The sequence below is a fragment of the Physeter macrocephalus genome, unplaced genomic scaffold (assembly GCF_002837175.3).
Source record: "Physeter macrocephalus isolate SW-GA unplaced genomic scaffold, ASM283717v5 random_1419, whole genome shotgun sequence".
NCBI classification, from domain to species: domain Eukaryota; kingdom Metazoa; phylum Chordata; class Mammalia; order Artiodactyla; family Physeteridae; genus Physeter; species Physeter macrocephalus.
Window position 1 is genome coordinate 1 of NW_021146823.1, and position 25,000 is coordinate 25,000.

The 25,000-nt window shown below is 54.6% G+C and overlaps 1 protein-coding gene across 1 annotated transcript; it reads left to right on the plus strand.

The window, feature by feature from the left end:
* Positions 1-6,732: 6,732 nt before the first annotated feature.
* LOC102991432 (C-type mannose receptor 2) lies at positions 6,733-24,997 on the plus strand (the record flags this gene model as incomplete). The annotated part of the gene is made up of 21 exons (XM_028487095.1): positions 6,733-7,141; positions 8,050-8,223; positions 8,429-8,593; positions 8,760-8,873; positions 9,374-9,520; positions 12,276-12,464; positions 12,593-12,747; positions 13,842-13,949; positions 15,784-15,899; positions 16,792-16,940; positions 17,584-17,801; positions 18,506-18,648; positions 19,747-19,849; positions 20,115-20,253; positions 20,366-20,401; positions 20,650-20,810; positions 20,898-20,965; positions 21,680-21,780; positions 22,082-22,218; positions 24,654-24,768; positions 24,888-24,997. Coding segments are annotated over 21 exons (3,057 nt in total), but the record flags the coding sequence as incomplete, so codon positions are not given.
* Between the last annotated feature and the right edge of the window lie 3 nt (positions 24,998-25,000).

Consider the following 25,000-nt stretch of genomic DNA (forward strand, 5'->3'; position numbering starts at 1 on the left):
TTCAGCTTTGATGGGGAACAGCCGTCTCATCGGAGGTCAGACCTCTGGCTGCCTCTGCTGTTGGGCTGAGTCCGGGAAGCTGCAGGGACAGCTGAGAGGTTTGCTGCTGAGAAACAGACAGTTGTGAGCCTCTGCACTCAGCCTCAGGACCAGCACATTGTGTGTACCTTACAGCAGACGGGAAAGGAAAGGAGGCCACAGTGACCCTCAACCCAGAGGGAGGAGGTGGGGTTACTCAGTGTAGGGCAGATAGCTTTAAAACCCAGTTACCTCTGAGCACAGGAATAAATTTCCAGGGTGATGCCCTGGATGTCTGAGAAGCAAGGAAGTATGGATTCCACACGAGAAAGATTCCTTCAATTACCTGGGAAATCCATTTCTATCCATTTACCCCCAACCATGTGGTGTAAATTAGATCTGACTGTTTTGCACACTTGTTGATGTGTTGCTTGTAACTTTTTCATGGATTGCTTTGTGAGTTCTGCATCTCCAGCTTCACTGTAAACATCTTGAGGGCAGAAGCCATATCCTTAATTTCCCTATAGTATCTAGTTCAGTGTTTCATAAATGCTTGTCATTGTCATGAATGAGGAAGTCTCTGAGGGAGCAGCCGGAGACGTGATCAAGAGGATGCGGTGGGTCCAGCCTCCAAGCACCTCCTCTGACGTGGCCCAGATGCAGCCACCGGCCCAAGAAGCTCATCATTGGTCTGACGGTCAGAGGGGACTCTGGAACAATGCCTCCAGGGGAGTAAGGAGCATGGACCAGTGTTCCAGACTGGTCCATGGACCTAGGGATGTGTGTTTATCAGGATTCTTTGGTTACAAGGACAAAAGCGCGACGCAAAACAGCACAGCAAAAAAAAAAAAAAGGGATATGGTTACAAATGATCCTGAGTGATGCACAGTGCGGAGGAAGAGCCGCAGGAACCCAGGGGCTGGGGCTGGACATTCTGCACCACGAGGACTCACTTCCTCTCCTTTCATCTCTCAGCTCTGCGCCTCTTTCCATATTATCTTCTTCCTTGCTTACAGCAGAAAGATCTTTTCCTCATGGTAGGAAACGTGGCCGTTGGCAGCCCCAGTTTAGCCACATGAACAGAGAGAGGAGACGTCAGGGTTCCAGGAGAGGGCTCTGATCAGCCCTGTTTAAGTGCCAATCACTGTAGCCAGGGGGATGGACATGATTATTGGCCAGTAGTGAGCCTCGTGCCCACTCACATAGCTAGAGATGCAGGAAAATACTTTATAAATAATAAGGGAAAGAGGGTGGGAAATTTGCTAGGTAGACAAAAACAAAGACCAGAGACTATGGGCAGCTCCACGAGGTCAGGGATTCCGTTATCGTCTCCGTATGTTCCACGCAGAGCCCGGCTCCCACCGGCCCGTATGGTGACAGGGGCTGGGTTGTATCTGGGTGGCTCAGCCTTACACCTTCTGTGCCTGGCACCCTGCCTGGCACCTGTGAGAATCTCAGGGAATATTTGTTGAACAGATGAATGGATGACGTGCGGTTGGTGTTCGATGCACAGTTCCCTGCCTGGCCTCATTCATTCATTCATTCCCTGAACAAGTGCATCGTGGCCCACAACTGGGTGCCTGGTGTTGTGGTGTTGGTGTGGTTGCCACCCACAAGGACAAAGGGGTCATCTTTGTCCTTGCTGAGGACCCTACCAAGGTCCTAGTGAGGGCCACTTCCACTCCCTGCACTGCCACCTGAGGCTCCCCAAGTGAGTGGAGCGAGGCTAGGGGGCTGGGTGAGGCTGCAGGGGACCTGCTTGGGAGGTGGGGGCATCAGGCCTCCGCGCTTGGAGCCCCCTCTACCGCTTCCTGTGTGCCCGCGGAGACCGCGGATGCAAAGAACACAGAGGCAGTTCTCAAAATGCCTGGTTCCCTTCCCTCTCACCTGAGCGTTTCCAGCTCGGCCAAGGCTGGGCTTCATCTCTGCTTCCATTGGCCCCTGGAGAAACAGCTTCCTTCCTCCCGCCCCTCGACTCTGAGTGGAAAATGCTCTCCCTAGAGCCCCCCAGCCCCCTGCTTAGCAAAGCCCCTGGGTTCCACCGCTGAGAATTCCCTCAGCCTCCCCGCTGCTCCCAAATTCCTTACCCTTTTTTCATTTGCTGCCGCCGCCGAGGCACTTCTGTGACCCGCATTCCTCACCTTTTGCCTCCTCCAGATCCTCAGCGACTTCAGACTCTGAAGACTCAGCTCTCTCCGCCACCCCCAGACACCTGGACTTGAAGGGCTCGTTTGCCCTCATGTCCTGCTGTGTCCAAACCCACTGTTCTCTAACTAGGATGGTGCTGTGTGTTTCCTCGTGTTCCCTGCGTTGCCTGGGACATACCGTGCACCTAGCAGGCGCTCCAGGTAGATATGTGGATTTGAACCCAGAACCTAGGACAGCAGAGTGAGGAGGGGACTTGCAGCAGTGATCATGTGACAGAGGAGGAAACGGAGGCCTTGAAAGGTACTGCGATTGGGCATCCTGCTCTCCTCCCCTCTGGGCCTCAGTTTCCTCATCTGCCGAGTGCTGAGAAGGTGGCGTCTTCCGACCACATGGGCCTCTTTCAGACCCTTCATTTGCCATTTGTTACGACCGCACAGCTTCGCTAGAATTGATGTAGACCATGCGTGGGTTTTCTGGTCAGGGAGGAAGGGGAGATACTGTCCCCCTGGGCTGCTGTGGACTCCTGTGACGTTTTGAGCTGCATGTCCAGCCCCAACTCCAAGAGCACCTATAAAAGCAAGCACTACTTTCTCCCTTTTCCGCCCTTTCCCAACCCCCTGCCAAGGGCCACTTTCTGTTATTACTGACTGTCCTTACTGGAGTGGAGTTTCTGAGAATCAAATGCCCAATCCAATCAAATGCTCAGACAGGCCTGGATCAAGTCCTGGGCCAGTTTATGGTTTCCTGGAGGGGGGCCAGAAGGGGAGGTTGGGGTGAGGGCAGCAGGGGAGGATTAGCTGTGGCAGTCGCCCTCGTTGGTCCTTTAGGAAGTCACCCGTGTCTTGTCCAGAGAGGACCCCCATCCTGGTGTTGTCAAAGAATAGAGTGACCGGGGCTTCCCTGGTGGCGCAGTGGTTGGGAGTCCGCCTGCCGATGCAGGGGACACGGGTTCGTGCCCCGGTCCGGGAGGATCCCACATGCCGCGGAGCGGCTGGGCCCGTGAGCCGTGGCCGCTGAGCCTGCGCGTCCGGAGCCTGTGCTCCGCAACGGGAGAGGCCACAGCAGTGAGAGGCCCGCGTACCGGAAAAAAAAAAAAAAGAATAGAGTGACCAGTGTCCCTCCCCACTGGCCTTCCCACTGTGGAGTTTCAAACACACAGCGACAGGAGATGTGGGCGCTCTGTTTTAGGAAAATGAATTTGGCAGCCAGGACAAGGAGCAGAAAGTTAGACGGGTTGGTTGTGATTGTTATTTAGGCATGAAATTCATTCATTCATTCGTTATTTTATTAAGTATTACCGTGTGTCGGGCAGAGTTGTAGGTACCGAGGAATATAGTGTGAAGATAAAGTCCTTGGAAGCTTCTGAACAAGAGGGGAGACAGAAAATAAAACAATGTCAGATCATGAGCTCTGGTTCTGGAAATGGCAGGTTAGCTTGTATTAGTCCAATTCTATGGCCAAGAGTCCTTATCGACTAAGGACAAAATATAAAATACAGTGGTTTGAGGGCAATCAGAAGCAGACATGCTGGGGAGGAAGCAGCCCTTGAAAGAGAAGAGGCAGATGAGTGCGTGCTTCACTTCAGCAGCTTTTCCTCCTGAGAGCACGGCCCAGTCTGAGGAGCTCAAACATCTTTATTGGGCAGAGTGTAGGGCTGCCAGAAAAGCTAAAAATCAAGAGGGAAAATCCTGGAACGGCAGGAGATGTCCTCCTACAAAGTCTCCTCAAATCCTTGGCAGCTTGTAAACTGTGCGTGGGCAGGGTGAAGCTTTAAGGAACCCAGCAAGAAACAGCAGCTGGGAGGAAGAGATTGCAGTTGCTGCCTGGTCCACCAAGTTAGAGGAGCTTAGTAATTGCCTAAGGTTTTCTTTTAAAACTCTAGAAGGCCTCATCTATGATTAAACCCAAGGCTCAGGGCCACACCTTAAGACTAAACAGAAAAACCCAAACAACCCCACCCTAGCAAAACGTAAAACCAAGCCTCTACGGGATCAAGATGATCCACCAGTAATTTAACTGCCTGCCACAACAAAACTCAACATTCTTTTTAGGAAGATAAAAAATCCAGACTGCCTGTAACATGTCATCTACAAGTCTAATACACACACACACACACACACACACACAAAATCCAGACTCCTTGTAACATTATCTGCTATGTCCAGTATGTAATAAAAATTACTAGACATGCAGGCAGCAGGAAAAAGTGACGCATAATCAACAGAAAAAATAGTCAGTAGGCCCAGACTCACAGATAACCCAGATGCTGGAAAAAATACCAGATAACAATAAATGCTGTGAAGAGAATTATGCTAGAGAATAACTGTGGTTACCACTTTAGATTGGGAGATCAGGGAGGGCCTCTCTAAAGATGTGACTTTTTTTGAAATGTGAAATGCCAGGCAGAGGGAACAGTGCAAAGGCCCTGAGGCAGGAAAGAGGCCTGTTCAAGAAGGGGCAAGGAGGTCCTTGACTTGAGCAAGGGAGAGTAGTATGATCTGAGATCAGACAGGTTGGCAGGACCAGAACATGTAGGGTCTTGTGGCTCATAGTAAGTAGTTTGAATTTTATTTGCAGAATGATGAATTGCCTTTGAAGGCAGGAGAGAGACTAATCTGACTTATATTGCTTTTCCTTTACGATGAGAGAGGCTGTCACTTCAAATATTTAAGAGCCAATTGCATTTCTTTTTTTTTTTAGCTGTGTATACATATCTTTTATTCATTTTCTACTCTCTTGGTGCCATTTTACTCATAATTTATTGTATTTGTTATAAAAGCTCTTTTCATATTAGGCAATAAACTATCTGCCTCTAGTAAGTCACACATATTTTTGTCACTTGAATTTTGATTTTTTATGGCCTTTTTCATGCCATGAAAAAATTATTATTATGTGATTGAAGTTATCGCTGTTTTCTTTATGACCTTCAACACTCCCAATATTATTTAAAAAAAATTTTTTTTACAACTTATTTACATCTTTAAAAGATCATGCTGCCTGGCCATGAAGAATGACTTATAGAGGAATGCGAAGGCCAGCAGGGTGGAACAGAAAGGTCTGGGGTTTGGGCTCAGAAGACTGGGGCCAGATTTCAGCCTTGTGACTCTGGTCAAATGGTTCTACTACCCCTAGTCAAATACTTTGCCCATAATATGGAATCATCATCAGTAGCAGCATTTATGGTGCTCTTACTGTGTGCTAGACCCTGTTCCAAACACTTTACATGTCTTATCTCATTTAACCTTTACAGTCGTCTCACGACGAGGAAACCAAGCAGCGTGCCCAACTCACACAGTAAGTGGCAGGGCAGGGATTTGAACCCTAGCAGTCAGACTCATGCTTTCAAGGCACGAAAATAATCCTGAAGGGCCAGCGGATGCAGACGTGTTTTGGAGACTGAGATGTGCTGCATGTGTGTGTCGTGTATTAAGTGGCAGCTAAGGAACAAGAAGGAGGTGGTGAAACGTGGGTGTCACAGAGACCTGGGCTTGCTTACTGGCTGTTTGGTACGATGAGTGGGTCACTTCACAGCTCAAACTCATGTCAATTTCGTCCTTTCTCTCTCCCTTTCTCTCTGTGTCTCAAACACTTTAAGATATAATAACAGCTTTGAGAAACAATTCACATATTGTAAAACTCACCCATTTAAAATGTGCCTTTAGTTGGGTTTTAGTATGTTCACAGAATTGTGCAACTATCATGACAATCTAATTTTAGCACATTTTCATCACCCCCCCAAAGGAACCCTGTACCTTTCCCCAGTCACTGCCCATTCCCATCACCCCAACCCAGCCCCAGGCAACCATTGATCGACCTCCTATAAATTGAAATCTTGATGTCTTCATCTGTAAAGTAGGTGTGCAGGGGGCAGGTTGGATTTCAATGTCTTTCATAGAGTGTCTGCTCAGTGAGGTGATGGGTGAGAAGATGCAGGATTGGGGAAGCCAGAGAGCTAAGCTCTGTCTAAAATCTAAGGAGTGAGATGGTTATGGGACATGAATGGTTGGGCTTTGCTGGGGGCGGGCGTGGTGAGTGGTTTGGAAAGATTCTAAATGAGAGGAAAAGATGGAGCCACTGCATCTGAGGAGCGGGAGGGAAGAGTGAGACAAAACGACTCCGGGCTGGAGAACTCTGGCGGAAAAACAGCGCTATGAAACAGCGCTATGTAACAGCGCTATGTAACAGAGGTTGGGATAAAGGTTGCAGCGTGGTGTGTGACGTGAACACCTTCACCGTCCTCATAAGATCTTCAGAAAAGTAAACAGTTCCCAACTTGCCATATGGAGTTGGGTTTGCTTTAGGGGGGTGGGACGGAAGGCTGAGTCCTGCCCTCAGGTGGCATGGGGCTAGAACAGAGGCTGGTCGCGCAGGCTCTGCCTTGACTGGGCACAGGGGGACAGCAGTGCCTCTTGCCAACACCCAAAGGGCCAGTAGTGAAGACTGAGTGGTTTATCATATGAGAGAAGGCTCACAACCCAGCACCAGGATCATGGTCAGTGTCCGCAGGCGGCCTGGCCGTCAAGGGCGGCCAGGAGACCCCTGTGATGGCCTCGTGTCCTGCCTTCCCTTCCAGAACCCAACGTCTTCCTCATCTTCAGCCATGGACTGCAGGGCTGCCTGGAGACCCAAGGTGGGCAAGTCCGAGTCTCCCCAGCCTGCAATGCCAGCCTTCCTGCCCAGCGCTGGAAGTGGGTCTCCCGAAACCGGCTCTTCAACCTGGGCACCATGCGGTGCCTGGGCACAGGCTGGCCGGGCACCAACACCACCGCCTCCCTGGGCATGTACGAGTGTGACCGAGAGGCACTGAATCTTCGCTGGCACTGCCGCACGCTGGGTGACCAGCTGTCCCTGCTCCTGGGGGGCCGTTCCAGCAACACGTCCAAGGCTGGCACCCCTGAGCGTGGCGACCAGACCCGCAGCGGCCAGTGGCGCATCTATGGCAGCGATGAGGATCTGTGTGCTCGGCCCTACTATGGTGAGAGGCTGCTGGCAGGGCAGGGCTGGGGCTCCTCGTGTCCGGGGCCTAGAGCCACAAGGGCAGATGCTGGGGTGATAAAACCTTGGCCTCCGCAGACCTCTGGCAGTCACCTCTTTCATTGCAATGGGAAGCATTTTGGAATAGTTGAGAAAATGAACTTCAAAGCATATAATTTGCTTTTTAAAAAATTACAAAGTTAAGGGCTTCCCTGGTGGTGCAGTGGTTGGGGGTCCGCCTGCCGATGCAGGGGACGTGGGTTCCTGCCCCGGTCCGGGGGGATCCCGCGTGCCACGGAGCGAGCGGCTGGGCCCGTGAGCCGTGGCCGCTGAGCCTGCGCGTCCGGAGCCTGTGCTCCGCAACGGGAGAGGCCACAACAGTGAGAGGCCCGCGTACCGCAAAAAAAAAAAAAAAAAAAATTACAAAGTTAATACACTCTTGTAAAGACCTCAGACAGTACAACAGTGTATAACGTAAAATCAAATGAGAAATCCCTTCCCCCAGGCCCTCTCTTCAGGGGAGACCCCAGGGTAATCCTCCACAGGTGTCTTGATCCCCATTTTGCAGGGGTGAACAGGAACCAGAGTCACCCAGTGAGGGGGGCCTTTCCTGGTGGGCAGCTTCACGCTAAGGGTCCTTTTCTGGGAGTTCCAAGATGGAATTTGGCGTGAGGGGCAGCTGATTTTGCACAGGCATTAGGGGCACTGCGGGACCCCTTCCCAGCCCCACGGGATGAGCTGTAGGCCCTCTCCCAGGCTTCTGGGCTGACCCGACGGCAGAGGAAGCGTTAACGCCACTGTCCGCTGACCCCTGCCCACCCCGGCTCCCGGGGTTATAGGGGGTTTTGTCTGAGGGATAGGCAGCCTCTGGGGTCCAGATGCCAAGGTCTTGGCTCCCCTCTCCTGCAGAGGTCTACACCATCCAGGGCAACTCCCACGGCAAGCCGTGCACCATCCCCTTCAAATATGACAACCAGTGGTTCCACGGCTGCACCAGCACAGGCCGCGAGGACGGGCACCTGTGGTGCGCCACCACCCAGGACTACGGCAAGGACGAGCGCTGGGGCTTCTGCCCCATCAAGAGTGAGAGTGGAGCGGGCGGGGCCGGCGGGAGGCCGGTCCTGGCGGGCACGTGCAGGTGGCAGAACTTGCGGGGTAGAGTGGGAAGTGGCCTCTCCTCGTAGCACGGGGCAGCCTGTGTGGGGTCTCTGCACTCCTTGAGGGGCCCCCTGTGGGCCCTGCAGGAGAGGGCTGGGGAGGGACCCACATTCGGCTGTCGTGGCGGCAGGTAACGACTGTGAGACCTTCTGGGACAAGGACCAGCTGACGGACAGCTGCTATCAGTTTAACTTCCAGTCCACGCTATCCTGGAGGGAGGCCTGGGCCAGCTGCGAGCAGCAGGGGGCGGATCTGCTGAGCATCACGGAGATCCATGAGCAGACCTACATCAACGGTGAGGCTGGGGGCAGGGCAGGGTGGCAGGCACCTGGGACCTGTCCCCGCCTTTGGAGGGGCCTGAGGCCTTTCTGCTGGTGGGGGTAAGGATGCTGTTGGTGGGGCAGAGGGCGGAGGGCCGGGGTGGGGCGACCTCCTCCTCACTGTCGCCATCTTGCTGTCAGGGCTGCTCACTGGCTATAGCTCCACACTGTGGATTGGCCTTAACGACCTGGACACCAGCGGAGGCTGGCAGTGGTCGGACAACTCACCTCTCAAGTACCTCAACTGGGAGAGTGGTGAGGCGCGGGGTTTGGGGCTCAGGGCGGCCAGGGGACCACCGCACAGGCACTTGGTCTCCTATTTACTCCTTCGCTGGTACCCTACTCCAGGAGAGCAGTGAGGGTGGGGGCAGATTTCCACTCCCTTCTGGACTGGGCGCCACTGGTCCATGGCGTGTGTTGTCTGAATTAGGAACCGATGCCCTTTCCTCGGGGCACAGGGCCTGGGAGGGGGACTGGATCTTATTCTCCACGCACCCCTTCAGCCGCGGGCACCGCGGCACTGAGCGTACCAGCAGCCTGGCCAGGGCGGGCGGCGGGCGGGGCTGGAACGGGTTGCTGCGCAGAGGCTCCAGGACCACGTGGGCCCAGGTGAGGCAGCAGGAGGGCCGAAGCGGGGCGCTGGGCATCTGAGCGGGCTCAGGTCTCCCGAGGGAGCACGAGGTTCGGGGTAGGGCTCCCGGGCCAGGGGGTGAGTTTCTCTCGCCTGGGGCGCTGGCGCCCTGCCCTCCCCACAGATCAGCCGGACAACCCGAGCGAGGAGAATTGCGGAGTGATCCGCACGGAGTCGTCGGGCGGCTGGCAGAACCGCGACTGCAGCATCGCGCTGCCCTACGTCTGCAAGAAGAAGCCCAATGCCACGGCCGCCGAGCCCCCGCCTCCCGGTGAGCCGGGCAGCCGCGGGGCGTGGGTGGGGCTCGTCAGGGCCGCAGCCGCCGGCGGCCCAGCCTCCCAGCACAGGGGGCTCTGGTCCTCTCTATTCTTGAATGGTTCAGCTGAAGTCGAACAAACTGAAATGTGCCATTAATTCGTTCCGGGAACGTTCGTTGAGCACAGTGTTAAATGCCTCCCGACTCACCGTGTCCTCGTGGTGGTCACAGCCTGCTGGAGGGGACAGGCATCTCAACATTCAATTGGAATATCCTGAGTTATGTGCTATTATAAAACGCATGTATAATAAATATCAGAGGGGCCTAGAGAAGAAATTGATTAAGCTCCGGAGACTTAAGGAGGGTTTCCTGGAAGTGACATTGCATTTGGGCCTTTCAAATTGAGTGTAAGTTTAGAAAGGCATAAAGAGGTGTGAGGGAAGGGCATTCCTGGCAGAGGGGACTGCAGGTGCAAAGGCACGGAGGCCTGGAAGTTCACAGCAGCTTTAAGGGCGGGGAGTATTTCTCCCTAACTAAGGGTTAGAGTATAGGCGCCAACTACTTAAAGTGTGGTCCGCCGTCCAGCAGCACAGCATCACCTTCCCAGGTGATGTTATAAATGCTTGTTATAAATGTAGAATCTCAGGTGCTCCCCCCCCCCCCGCCCAATTAATTGAATTAGAACCTGCATTTCCCAAGATCCTTAGGCGATTCATGTGCAGGTACAGTTTGAAAAGTACTGGATTAGAGGGCATGGGAACAAGAACAGTTCAGAAAGGCAGGTTGCAGCCAGTTCCTGAAGGCTCTTGGCTTCTGGGTGAAATTTGGGTGGGGCCGGCTAGGCTGTGGGAGCCTTTGCAGACTTTTAAGGCAGGGAGTGTCTTGTTCACATTTGTGATTCACCAAGATAGCTCTAGAGACCGCTTGGGGTGTGGCCTTGGGTCGGCAGCTTCGTCTCAGAGGTGCAAATTGAGGATAAACTCAAACCCATTGCAGGGTTTCTCTAAGGCTGGAGACCTGGCCTGGCTTAAAGGAGCGTCTCCTTAGGTTGGAGGGGCTACTGCAGGAGTCCAGTAGGCATGGGGTGAAGATGGGATTTGTACAAGGAAAATACAGCAAAACCAGAAAAAAATCCACAAAACAGAAAGTAAGAGCTTACAGAGCAAAACTTTTGCTTCTGACCATTGAAGTGTTGCCAAAATGTTGATTCAGAGCCACTGGCCACCACTGTCTCTCCTCACCCCCTTGGGGGTCAGGAACAAAGGTTTAAAACATTGGCACCCACATCTAGGACGCCTCACCTCCAGCTCAGGGGGAGCCTGGGGCAGGCACCAGTTCCAGGGCTTCCCTTTCTGAAAGGAGGGCCACAGGGCCGGTGTGGGCAGGACTCTCTGTGGCCTCCATCGGGACTGGCCCCTCACCAAGTCCCCTGTCCCCTGGATCTGCCCAGTGTGGCTGCTGTGGGGAGTTCTCCTCTGGGGCCTCACGGGCCTGCAGGTATGTCTGTAGCCTTGGATTTCCTCTTTCATCCTGGCCCACATCTCTCTGCATGAGATGTGTTTTCTTTTTTCTTTTTTCTTTTTTTTTTTTTTTTTTTTTTGCGGTACGCGGGCCTCTCACTGTTGTGGCCTCTCCCATTGCGGAGCACAGGCTCCAGACGCGCAGGCCCAGCGGCCATGGCTCACGGGCCCAGCCGCTCCGCGGCATGTGGGATCTTCCCAGACCGGGGCACGAACCCGCGTCCCCTGCATCAGCAGGCAGACTCTCAACCACTGCGCCACCAGGGAAGCCCCGAGGTGTATTTTCTAAGCAGTTTCTTGGGTGGTTCTGCCTTCCGGGACTCATCACTCAAAGCGTGTCATTTTAGAGGCAAGCGCCATCATGCCCCTAAAGAGTCCTCATTTCCTAAGCTCCCTTCTTCCTACAGCCCTTGGGTCTGCACACCCACTAAACTCTTCTGTCCAAGTAGGCAGCCTTGGGTCTTAGCTCAGCGGCTGACAAGAGATGATGGATAGGTCTTGAGCCAAGGAGGGAGCCTGCTCAGGCTCTCAGCCCTTCCCCACTCTGCCAGGTCTCCAAGAGACAGTATGGTTGGACCCTGGAGCATCTCCCAGGATGGAGTGGATCCCAGTGGGGTGATGCTTCAAGTGGGTACATGCTTTCTGGCCCAGCCAGCAGAATCCTGTCCAAGCCTGATGTTGTGGTTGGTTTGGTAAAGTCTTCTTTTGTCTCGCCAAGACCCAAGTGAGAGCTTGTTTGCATCAGGTGCCCACGGACCCTGATCCCTAGAGGGTGATCTTGAAATGCATGGAAATGGGAGTGAGGAAGGGCCTGAGACCGGTTGGTTTCTCAGCCCTATCCATAGATGTTCTTTGAGACAATGACGGCTGTGTCATTTATTAAGTGAGGTGGACACAAGCTAAGTTGTAATCTTACACCAGGAAAAACCCCATTTACAGAGGAGGAAACTGAGGCTTCTGGGGCTGGTCTGTCCTGAATCCCCGTCCATCTCTCTGTGAGAGCCCCAGCCTGGGGGGGCCTTCCCGTCTTGGGTGGAATCTGCCACCACCTCCTGGGGTTCCAGCCACCCTGAGGGTTTTGTCTTTTCAGCATCATTCAGTATTCAGACCTGTCCTCGTGGGAAGGGCGGATCTGTGACAGGTTTGGGGAGGAGGTGACTTCCAGGCCCCTGCCTGTGTTGACACCCAGTGGGTCGGTTCCCGGGCTGGGCAGCTCGGTCCCTGAGCAGCGGCCTCTCTGGTGTCCTCAGACGTGTGGGCCAACGTGAAGGTGGAGTGCGAGCCCAGCTGGCAGCCCTTCCAGGGCCACTGCTACCGCCTGCAGGCTGAGAAGCGCAGCTGGCAGGAGTCCAAGAAGATGTGTCTGCGGGGCGGGGGCGACCTGCTCAGCATCCACAGCATGGCCGAGCTGGAGTTCATCACCAAGCAGATCAAGCAGGGTGAGGGGCTGCTTCCCCTACGCCCATCCCGTCCGCCCGGAGGCTCAGGGACCGTCCCTCCCTCCCCTGCCGGTGACTGAGGCTGACCTCCCGATGTCCCCTCTCCCCTCTCCCCGGCCGCACCCCAGAGGTGGAGGAGCTGTGGATCGGTCTCAACGATCTGAAACTGCAGATGAATTTTGAGTGGTCCGACGGGAGTCTCGTGAGCTTCACCCACTGGCACCCTTTTGAGCCCAACAACTTCCGGGACAGCCTGGAGGACTGTGTCACCATCTGGGGGCCGGTGAGAACCCCCTCTCCCTATCACGGGGCCCCCAAACCTATCCTCAGTTTCCTCATCTGTCAGTGGAACTCTAATGGTGCCAACCTCAGAGGGCCACTGGGAGGATTAAAGGAGTTAATTCTTGTGAAGCCTTAGGACGGTGCCTGGTGCGATCTTGGTCTCTTGCCAGCTGCACTTCCCCGCCTGCAGGGGGCGTCAGAACTCACATTATGTGGACATGCTCCGCAGGCCCTACCCAACCCAGGGTCCTGTCCCCTCAAGAAATGATGGAGCCGTGACTATTTGCCATGGCTTTGGCTCAGCCAGTGTGGGTGGATGAAGGAATTGATCCAGGGCTTCAAGCAGAGATAAGTCTGTCCCTTAAAGGATGGACAAAGCTGTAGGGACAGACTACTTACTCCAGAGACAGGACATTCTGCCGTGAGATACAGCCAACAGTGCCAGCGACTGTGGCGACATCTGGCTTAGAGGATGCTATTTAAAAATTTATGAATAATTATTTATTGAGCATCTGCTATGTGCCAGGCATTCTCCTGGGGTCTGGGACATATTAACACCTCTGCCCTCCAGATGCAGCTCAAGGCAGACAAAAACTGCTGGCTGGGTGCCCTGGACACAGGAGGGCTAAGGCAGTTAGGAGGAGCCGAGGACTAAGTTCCTCTTCACCTCCATCAGCTGAGGTGAGGATCTGGGCACACGGCCTCTGCTCGCCCTGGATCTGCAGGTACTGGCTGGACGCCTTGCCGAACTGGGAATCTCATTTGTCTGTCCTGCTAACAGTCTTAGCCAGCTTGTCCTTGATGTTTATGAAATGAGCTGTAAGTAATTTAAAAGAGCACCTTTTTCCATTTAGACAGTGCTTGTCGAAGTTTCGAGGCATTTGCACATCAACTCTGTGTGCTCTTATCAGCCCTGTGAGGCTTGTAGCACTAATCCTGCTCCCCCCATTTTCCAGCCTAGAGCACAGAGAGGTCAAGCTTCTTGCTCAGAATCACACAGCAAGTCAGAGGCAGGTCTGGAAACCAGGTTCACTGAAGGGGTTTGGGAGATTTGGGGGAGATAGATTGAGACTCCCCCTTACCCTGTGTCCCTAGGAAGGTCGCTGGAATGACAGTCCCTGTAACCAGTCCCTGCCATCCATCTGCAAGAAGGCAGGCCAGCTGAGCCAGGGGGCCGCTGAGGAGGACCATGGCTGCCGGAAGGTGAGGGTGCTTCTGGAGCTGCCCCGGGTGAGGCCAACCAGAGGGGCTCCCAGGGGCAGGAGGGCAGGTGGAAGCCCGCAGCCTCCCGTGGCATCATCCCTTCCTCGGCATGCCTCCTCCTCCGCTCTCCAAACGGCTCCGTTCCAGGAGGAGTGATGTTGGCCGAGGTGGGGTAGGGGGGAGAAGCTGTTGGGAAGAAGCAGGGCTCCCCCGCCACCCCTAGCCCTGAGCCCCCCTCCATGGAAAGCCACGGAGAACCCGGAGGTGGCGGTGGGCGGGCCCCCCAGTCTGGTACAGTCATCCCCTGAGTGGAGGCTGCTGGGGAGACCCTGGCCCTCTGTGCACCCCGGCCCCATTTTCCCACCTCACTTGCTGGCACAGCGTATGCTTGTCTGTCTCCTCAGGAGGAATGGGGCCATCCTGTGTCTCTGTCCCTGGGCATTAGCCCCAGGGAGGGAAGGGATTAGGACTGAATGGGGGAAATGAATCAGTGGGGCGGGGGAGGGGGTGGGGAGGGTAGGAAAGAGGGTGAAGGCGGGTGATGGATCTGTTTCCCTCCTCCAGCCGCCCGCCCCACCCCTCGCCGCCCCCAGAGGAGCAGGGGTGTGGGCAGTGTGGACACACATGCGAAGGCTGCTCATCAAGGCCACTTGGTGGTGTTTTGGCCCCTGGCGGCTCCATCTGCAGAGGCCACGCTCACATACACACATACGCACACAGACACACACAATATACACATAAACACACACAAGCACATAATACACGCACATACACATGTACACATACACACAAATACATGCACGTGTACACATACACATAAACACACATAATACACATACACATGTACACATACACACAAATACAGGCACATGTACACATACACATAAACACATAATATACACATGTACACATACACATATGCACATGTACACACACACACACGCCACTTTCTCCTCTGCGCTGGTTCCTGCCCTGGGGGCTGCCTCGCTCTCTCTCCCAAGCTCCAGCCCCCACCCCCAGGGATCCCACTTGAAGGCTTCCTGGAGGCAAAGGCCCTGGCAGGCACCTGGTGTCATCTTAGGAGGAGCAGGGCTGTGGCAGGGACAGACACACCTCTGTGGTGTGGGTTCCGGTCTGGGCTCCGCCTGCACTGTCTGTACAAAATCAAGCCACGTAATTCTGAGCCTCAGGTCCTCACCTGCAAGGCAAGAGCAGAGAGGCCCTCAGGGTGGCCCAGGGGAAAGGGGTCGGTGGGGTGAAGCCTCCCCGGCCTCATGGGGGCGGGGGTAGCGAGCCAGCCGTGTAGGAGGGGTGGTCTCTCTTCCACAGCTTTGCTGCCCCTCGCGGAGGGTCTGTCCCCCCTGCTCGCGGGCCAGGCGCATCCTCCGTGTACTCCAGCTTTTCCAGGCCCCTGAGGGTTACCCAGCCCCCTCCACATCCTGGCAGGTCTCCCAGCTTTTTGGCTCTGGTTTCCCAGCCAACTGGCAGTTTTCCCACTGCGTCTCTTGGTTCAAACACCCAAGAGAGGAATCTTTCTTGGCCAGGCCACAGGCCGGGTGACGGGCTGTCTCCCAATCAGCCACCCGTGGGCCATGCTTCCACCCCGGGCCTGGCAGTTGTGGGTAACGGTAGGGAGGGGAGTATGGAGTGACAAGGTGCAGAACACAGCACAGGAAGAGCCGGCTCTGGTGTCAAACCAGCCCCCTCTGTTCTGTGCCCAAGCCTGTAGAAAATTCAGTGGTGCCACTGATGGCACCTGCACCCCAGGATTTATGGGTGAGAGAGGAGAGTCCTCCCCCCAGACACCCCTTTTCTGCCCACTCTCTTGAGCCAGGGTTGGACGTGGCACAGCCCATCCTGCTACTGGCTGGGAGAGGACCAGGTGACCTACAGTGAGGCCCGGCGCCTGTGCACCGACCACGGCTCTCAGCTGGTCACCGTCACCAACAGGTACAGGAGAGGGACCAGCCCTCCCCTATGTCCTGGCCTAATGTGGTCCCTCCTCCAAACGGGGCAGCATCCTGCCATCAAGTGCAGAGGGACTCGAGTCCTTTGAGCTTCAGCAGGCTCCAGGGCCTTTTTCTAATATTGTCACCAATATGACTCCTGTTTATTAAGCGACCCCAGCATGGGACAGGTCCCGGGCAGGGGCAGGGGCAGGAACAGGTCCTGGGCAGGGCAGGAACAGGCATAGGTGTGGGCTGGGTGCCCCAAAGAGACCTTGGCTGTGTCTGATTTTCTTTCTCCTCAGCAAGGCATGGAGGTGAAGACAGTAGAAGGGGAGCTGGGTTGCTGTGTGTCAGCTGCAGGGTCCCCAGGGGTCCCCACTTCCCTGAGCAAGTTTCTTTTTTAAAGCATTTCTTAATTTTTAAAAATTAATTTCTTTTATTTTATTTATTTTTGGCTGCATTGGGTCTTCATTGCTGTGCGCGGGTTTTCTCTAGTTGCAGCGAGCAGGGGCTACTCTTTGTTGCGGTGGGGGGCTTCTCATTTCAGTGGCTTCTCTTGTTGCAGAGCACGGGCTCCAGGCGCACAGGCTTCAGTGGTTGTGGCGCGCGGGCTTCCCTAGTTGTGGCTCGCGGGCTGTAGAGCGCAGGCTCAGTAGTTGTGGCGCACGAGCTTAGTTGCTCTGCGGCATGTGGGGTCTTCCCTGACCAGGGCTCGAACCCGTGTCCCCTGCGTTGGCAGGCAGATTATATTAACCATTGCGCCACCAGGGGAGCCCCCTGAGCAAGTTTCTGATTGGGTGCAGCACCCGGGCTCCTGGAGCAGGGCGTCTGACCTGTAGCCCAGGGAGTGGTGGGGGGCGAGCTCCCTGCCTCGACCAGCCTCTCTCCCGCAGGTTCGAGCAGGCCTTTGTCAGCAGCCTCATCTACAACTGGGATGGCGAGTACTTCTGGACGGCCCTGCAGGACCTCAACTTCACCGGCTCCTTCCGCTGGCTCAGCGGGGACGAGGTCATGTACACCCACTGGAACCGGGACCAGCCCGGTGAGCCCCTCCTCCACAGCGCCCGCTCAGCCCCCTTCTTGGACTTTCCTTGGTGAAGCCAGGAGGCCGCGGTGGACCAGCCCTGCCACGACCGAGACCCAGGGCTTCATAGGAAACAGATCATTCGTACAGTGTGGTGATGTGGTTATAGGAGGACAGGCTCTGGAGCCAAACTGCCCGGCTCAGATCCTGACTGTGCAGTTTATTAGCTGCATCTTTGAGCCTCAGTTTCCTCATCTGTCCAATGGGGATAAAGGTACTTTCCTCACAGGGTTGACATGAGGCTTGAAGGGGTTAATACACGTAAAGCCCTTAGAGTAGAGGGCATACAAGTGCTCACTATTACTATTACCATTTTAAATTCATCGTCTTTTTTAACCTTTTCAAGAACCTGATGAGGCAGATGATGAACAGGCTCAGAGAGGTTAAGCAAGTTGCCTGAGGTCTCACAGGAGCAAACATAGAGCTAGGCCTCTGCCCCCATTTCCTTCCTCCCCATTGGGCCCCGACTCCACAGAGCATGTCCCTGCAGAGATGACTAAGCTGATTCCCGGTGCAAGGGCCGTGGTGGTGCCCCTCGCGGACGTGAGGGAGGCCCGGTGAGTCCTCTTCAGCACGGGGGTCTCCCTTCTCCCTCCTCCAGGGTACAGCCGTGGGGGCTGCGTGGCCCTGGCCACGGGCAGCGCCATGGGGCTGTGGGAGGTGAAGAATTGCACATCGTTCCGGGCTCGCTACATCTGCCGGCAGAGCCTGGGCACGCCAGTGACGCCTGAGCTGCCTGGGCCAGACCCCACACCCAGCCTCACCGGCGCCTGCCCCCAGGGCTGGGGCTCAGGCCCCAAACTCCGGCACTGCTATAAGGTAGGCAGCCTGTTGGCCTGGGGTCGGGGGAGAGAAACAAGAGCAAAGAGGCAGCATCCCTGGCAGGGTGGGTGGCCCCAGTGGGACCCAGCCATGATCCAGGCAGGCCGGCCCCGGAGAAACTTACAGACAACAGACAGAGGTACTTTCTGTTGAAACCCTTTTGTCAGTGGCATCTGAGGCCTGGTGCATAGTAGGTGCCCAATAAATATTTGAGGAATTGAGAAAACCACAGAGACCATCGGTTGCGGAGGTGCCCAAATGTTGGGGCCCAGGCTGGCTGCTCTTTAGAATTGCCTGGGGAGCCCGATTTAAACAAATCTTCCAGGCTGTCACTATGGAGATTGGGATTCAGTGGGTTGTAGTGGGGCTTGATAATCTGTGTTTTTAAACCCTGCTGGGTTTGGGAGCCACTGAGGTAGTTCAGGGTCTTTTAATTACAGGAAGAAGCTGACGTCCAGGGAGGGGAAGGGACTTGCCCACAGCAAATCGTGGCTCTGCTGGGATAAGAGCCCTGATTGCCCCGCTGGTTAGGGGGACCATCTCTGGGAGATGCCTGTGCCTGTTTCCCTCCCCTGGGGCTCCCTCTCTGATGAGCAGGATTGTCCAGTGAGGCCCCAGCCCCCTTCCCCACTCATGTCATGGGAGGGCAGGTGTCCCGTGGGGAGGTGGGCTGGGGAACAGCTTGGACTCTGCTCCTGCAGGTGTTCAGCGCGGAGCGGCTGCAGGACAAGAAGAGCTGGATCCAGGCCCAGAGGGCCTGCCAGGAGCTAGGGGCCCAGCTGCTGAGCCTGGCCAGCTATGAGGAGGAACACTTTGTGGCCAATATGCTCAACAAGATCTTCGGGTACTGAGCCTGGGGCGGTGGCCCATGTGCACATGAGTCGGGCTCTTGCTTTTGCTGGGCAGGGTGAGGGCCACCCCAGGGCGGTCGGTTCCAGGGCTTGGAATGACCTGTGCATCTGCTACTAATGCCAGGCCCATCCTGACCTCCCCTCAAGTAACCCTGGTCTCCCTGGAGTTGGAGACCCTGGGTCGCTCACCAGAGCCAGCAACACCCCCTGAGACTCACAGACTTTTACACGAGTAACCGTCCTCACCATCCCTCCTTCTCCATGGCAAAATCTCCAAGCCGATCCAAGTGAGCGGCCCCCTCCTGCAACCCTACACCATCTCATAATAGCCCACACTTTCTCAATAAACAGCTCTTTCTGAGAGACAGGAATAGAAAGGCTACAAAAGTGAGCATCTGCCCGCGGAGTCCCTCCAGAGCCCTGTCTCTGTCCTGTGGGTTCCTATGACATACAGCCCTACAGTCCCTTAGCCTTGGGAAAAATCCAAATGGACCCAGGCTTCCTGACATCTTAATTCCAGGGATATCTCCTCCCAGCAAACAGCACAATTACATTATTTGACTAGTAATTGTAATAGCTCGTGTCAGTTGCTTCTCACCACGTACCAGGTACCGCACTAAACATTTAATCCACATTCAAGGCTCTTCTCAATCCTACTAAGTAGACATTATCCCTTGTGGGCTGTTAGAGAGGTTGGGTTATTTACCCAAGGTCACAGAGCTGGTCCCTGGGTGACCCAGGACCGGAATCCAGGTGTATCTGATTCCATGGCCCCAGGTCTATGCATCGTCCCCATCGGCTACCTAAAGTGAAAGCCTGCAGTCTTGCTGGCAGGGCAAACCCCACCCAAAGGGAAGCAAGGGAAGGGAGCCAGGCCACCTGCCCGCAGTGAGCGGGGTGCCTGGTCCAGCTAGCCCAGTTCTCTTTGGGGAGAGCTTTTTAAGGGTGGCCCCAACAGTGTTTTGCCCGGTGAGTGTGAAGCCCAGATCGAGAGGCCCCAGGTCCTTGGGACGGCCCAGGTCACAACCGCAAGGGGCCCCTATAACTCTCATCCCCATGTCTTCTGTCTTTACCCCCGGGTTGTGCTAAAGTGAGTCAGAGCCCGAGATCCACGAGCAGCACTGGTTCTGGATCGGCCTGAACCGTCGAGACCCCGGAGCGGGGCAGAGCTGGCGCTGGAGCGATGGACTAGGGGTGAGGGGGCCTGGAGGAGGCGGGGCAGGTGGGCGGAGCCTGGGCGGGCGAGGTTTGGATGTGGGCGTGGTCTTTTGGAGGTGCGCGAGGTTTAGTAGAGGCAGCGCCTCTGGCCAGAGCTGGCAGGTAAGGGAAAGCGGGTGGGGAGCATCTAGCCCAGGTTCGGGGTTCCTAGCTTATGCCAGGTCTCTGGTTGGTCTGTTCTGGGGGTGGGTGCAGCCTGCGCCTGGTGCCTGAAACTCCTCTCCCCTTCCGACCTCACCAGTTCTCTTACCACAATTTCGATCGGAGCCGGCACGACGATGACGACATCCGGGGCTGTGCAGTGCTCGACCTGGCCTCCCTGCAGTGGGTAGCCATGCAGTGCGAGACGCAGTTGGACTGGATCTGCAAGATCCCTCGAGGTTGGGTGGGGCGGCGTTGGCGGACCGGGCATAGGACGAAAGGCGGAGGGGGCGGGGGTCCAGGGGAGGGGCCCCTTTCCCTGCAGCGTCTTTGTCCCTGTTGTCCCCATAGGCACGGACGTGCGGGAGCCTGACGGCAGCCCGCAAGGTGAGGCACCCCGCTCCCCACGGCGGCCCGGAGGGGGGAAGGGGCGTCACCTCCTGGGCAGGGCCTGGCCGGGACAGAACGAAGGGGCTTGAGCCGAGGGAAAGGTGATGGGGGCACCCTACTGGCCCAGGTCGGATGAGCTCGCAGGCCCGCCTGCCTTGGCTGCCCTGCACCCGCCTTGTCCTTGGGCTGGGCGGACAGGCAGCCCCAGCCTGGCTTCCATCCCCACGCCCCCTCCGCCCCCGCAGGCCGACGGGAATGGATGCGTTTCCAGGAGGCCGAGTATAAGTTCTTCGAGCACCACTCCACGTGGGCGCAGGCACAGCGCATATGCACGTGGTTCCTGGCCGAGCTGGTCTCCGTGCACAGCCAGGCGGAGCTGGACTTCCTGGGGCACAGCCTGCAGAAGGTGGGCAGGCTAGCGAGCAGGGAGGGCAGGCCTGGGAGCCAGGGAAAGGGCCTGCCAACCCTCACCTGCCTGCCCGGCTTCCCCTAGTTTTCTCGGGGCCAAGAGCAGCACTGGTGGATCGGCCTGCATACTTCAGAGAGCGACGGGCGCTTCAGGTGGGAGCCCTGGCCGGGCAGCGGGTGTGGATGGGCAGCGGGGCGCATGCGTGGATGGCTAACCTCAACCCAGGCTGGAGGTAGGCTGGCGGCACAGCATACAGAGACAGACAGATTTGGATTTGAATCCAGCCCTGCCCTCCATTGGCTGTGTGGCCTTGAGCAAGTGACTTAACCTTTCTGGGCCTCGGTTTTCTCACCTGAAAATGAAACGAGGCCTGCCTGGTAGGATCATTGTGAGAATTAGAAATGAGGTATGTGAATCCTTAGCATGGCATCCAACACATTATCGGGTACTAAATAATGGCAGCTCATATTATGCTGGGTCACTCATGAATAAGGTCCCCTCAGGACATGGGCAAGAACATAGGATGGTCCAGAGGGGCCTCTTTGTAGTCACGGCCCACCTACCATGCGTGAGGCATGGAAGGACCAGGAGCACATGGGTGTCTGAGCATAGCGCTACCCTTGGTCCCCTGCTCTGGGATCCTTAGACTTCTTTTCTAGTTAGAGAAATGGATGCCCAGGAAGGCTGGCCCTTACCTGGAGGCGCCAGGTCCTTGGGTTCTAGCTGCACTGAGCTCAGTAGCCCCACTCCTCAGCCTACGGCCACTGAGCCCCTGGTGTTGGGCTCTGGTCCCTGCCCCCTCATTGCTGCATACAGGGGAGCACGGTGCCCAGTGCTGGAGTCATCCCTGCTCGGTGCCATTGCAGATGGACAGATGGTTCCGTTATAAACTTCATCTCCTGGGCACCTGGCAAGCCTCGGCCCATCGGCAAGGACAAGAAGTGCGTGTACATGATGGCCAGCCGAGGTGAGCACCAGGTGGGGCAGAGAGGGTGCAGATGCTGAGGGGAGGGTGGGTGTCGGGGGCAGTGAGGTGAGCCTGCGCAGGGGCCCTAGGTCTCTTCGCATTCTCTCTGTTCCCACAACCCAAGAAGGGCTCGACCCAGAGAGGGGAGGGCCTGTCCCTGTGATTCAGCAGCCACAGAGGACTTGAGTTCAGAGCTGGACACAGGGACCTGAGCCCCAGCCCCACCTCCTCTCAGGGCATGAGGCCAGGGTGCTGGCAGCCATGCCCTGCCCTTGGGGTGACTGCTCTTCTCTTTCTGCAGAGGAGTGGGGGGACCAGAGGTGCATGACAGCCTTGCCCTACATCTGCAAGCGCAGCAACAGCACCAGAGAGCAGCAGCCCCCAGACCCACCACCCACAGGTGGCTGCCCCCCTGGCTGGAGCCAGTTCCTCAACAAGGTAGGAGGTGGAGAGGGGGCACCCGAGGCAAAGGCTGAGCCTCAGGAGTCCTCGCCCTTTGGCAGCATCAAAGTCATGGCCTCTTGCCTGTACCCACCACCCTCTCTTCTGCATGGCCCCAGTGCCAGGGCCAGACTCCTTGGAAACTAACTCAGTGTAGTAACACCTCCTCATTCACCAGGTAATGAGGTTACCCATATAGTCTGGTGAGTTTCCTAGATCCCTGGTCATCAAACATCTGCTTTTTTTTTTTTTTGGAGGCACAGTGCAGCCTGTGAGATCTTAGCTTAGTTCCCTGACCAGGGATCAAAGCCGTGCCCCATATAGTCTGGTGAGTTTCCTCTAGATCCCTGGTTCAAACATCTGCTTTTTTTTTTTTTTGGAGGCACAGTGCAGCCTGTGAGATCTTAGCTTAGTTCCCTGACCAGGGATCAAAGCCGTGCCCCTGACATTGGGAGTGCAGAGTCTTAACCATTGGACCACCAGGGAAGTCCCCATACATCTTGATAATGAATTCCTGTTAAAATGTTGAACATACAAAGTACGTATGTGTGCATTACATATGTGTGTGTAAGTAAATATATATTTACTTCCATACTAATGTGACTGACGTCATGTATAGTTAAATATACACAAGAACAGAACAATATAAAGCATGAGCTAGAGATTTTTTAAATAGTATTTTTAAGTTTTCAAAATTTTCCTTTTAGTGGTATGAAAAAATTTTTGCACTCACTCAAAATTTATCAATTATAATAATTATTACTATTTAAATAATTTTGATAAGAGCAAAGTGATTGCACATACTTCATTATTTGAAAAAAAATCTTGGTTTGACGCTTTGTGATTCAGACTTCACAGGTCTTGTTTGAAGTTCAATTTTTGAAAATTTTTTTTTCGGCCATGTGGCATGTGGGATCTTAGTTTCCCGACCAAGGATTGAACCCACATCCCCTACATTGGAAGCACAGAATCTTAACCACTGGACCACCAGGGAAGTTCCCTGAAGTTCACATTATTTTAAAACATGGATTGAATGGTTGTTGTAGACAAAAAGATTACCTCACGAAGACAAATAGATCAAGATGAAAAAAGGTCATCCATCATTGGCTGGGCTTTCTAAGTCCTTCTGCCTATTTTCCAGTCCTTCTACCAATTAAACAAAGGTTTTTGTTTAAAAATTGGTCAGTTTCTGCATTTAAACTAATCTGCCTATAAACTAATCAGAAGAGCTGATCAAGAGAGTTTAAAAAAAAATCCTCGGAAGATTTTTTAAAAACAACATTTAGAAAATTCTCTTCCCAGGTGTTTTGAGTGTGCAGCTGGGAAAGTTTGAGACAATAAAATGAATTAGAATGGATATGCATCTAAATACGTTTTCAAAATGTTCCCTCTAGAGTGTGAGTTTCTTTCCAAAAGTGGTTACTTCCTGACCCTCGGGCTCATTCATCAGAACTGATTAGACCTTCATTGTTTTTACCTAGTGGCTGAAAGCGCTTACCCCAGAAAGAGAAGGGCGCTGTTTCCTTGTGGTTTGCGCTGGCATCGTTAGTATGAGCTTCGATCCATGCCTTCTTTGCAGGACACTGTAAAACCACTTAACCCCTATTGTGAGGATTAGATTAGTTAACACTAGATAACATAAACCATAAATCTTTGTCATACATTGGCTTGCAGCCCACCCATAGAGTCGTGGATCTCTCACTGTCTTCAGAATATACAAGCGAATATTACACCTTTTCTGAATTAAAAAAAAAAAAAAGAGTAAGACGTGTATCATTAACATCTTGGGAAAAAAAAAACAGAAAAAAATGAAACTAAAACTCATCCATACTCTCCAGAGATGACCACTATCAATATGTTACTCACTTCCTGACTTTTTCCATGTAATTGAGATTATACTAATTAACACAATTTTGTAGCCAGCTTTTATTTCTCAGTATTATATTTTCAGCATTTCCCCATGTCATTAAATTTTTCCAAAAGCTTATTTTGACTTCTTCCACCTAATTTAAAACAAAATATATTTTATATATGTAATTGGTCCCTTTCTTAATTTGGTAGCCTCGTTGTAATGATACAGTAACTCTGTCAAAAGCCTTTGGAGTATGCGAAGCTGAGAGCCAGACAGACCGTGTCCCCAGGCATGGCCCAGGCGGTGCTGTCATAAGTAGTAGAGCATTGGGTGGCCCAGAGAAATCTTCCCACTTAAAAATTCCCCAGAGTGTGGGCCAGTGTATGTGAATCCGCTGCGCCCGGTTGAGAGGGTGCCAGAGCCTTGGTCAAGGAGACCCAGATGTCCTGGTTCTCATGTTTTTCTCTCACAGCCCCCAAGCCTCCCCAGGGCCTGCGGCCGAGGGGTCCGCAGTGGAGTTTCTGGGTGTGTGGGACAGGGAGGTGGAGCAGGATGCCATGCCTCCCCCTCCGCCCCACAGTGTTTCCGAATCCAGGGCCAGGACCCCCAGGACCGGGTGAAGTGGTCAGAGGCACAGTTCTCCTGTGAACAGCAAGAGGCCCAACTGGTCACCATTGCAAACCCCTTAGAGCAAGGTAGGGCCAGCCCATGGGGAGTTCCCGTGATCCTCTGACACCATCCCCCCAGAGGGCTAGAGCAGAATGAGGAGGGGGCTGCCCTGTCGCTCATCACTCTCTCTTCTGGGGGACTGTAGCATTCATCACAGCCAGCCTGCCCAATGTGACCTTTGACCTTTGGATTGGCCTCCATGCCTCGCAGAGGGACTTCCAGTGGGTGGAGAAGGAGCCTCTGCGGTACACCAACTGG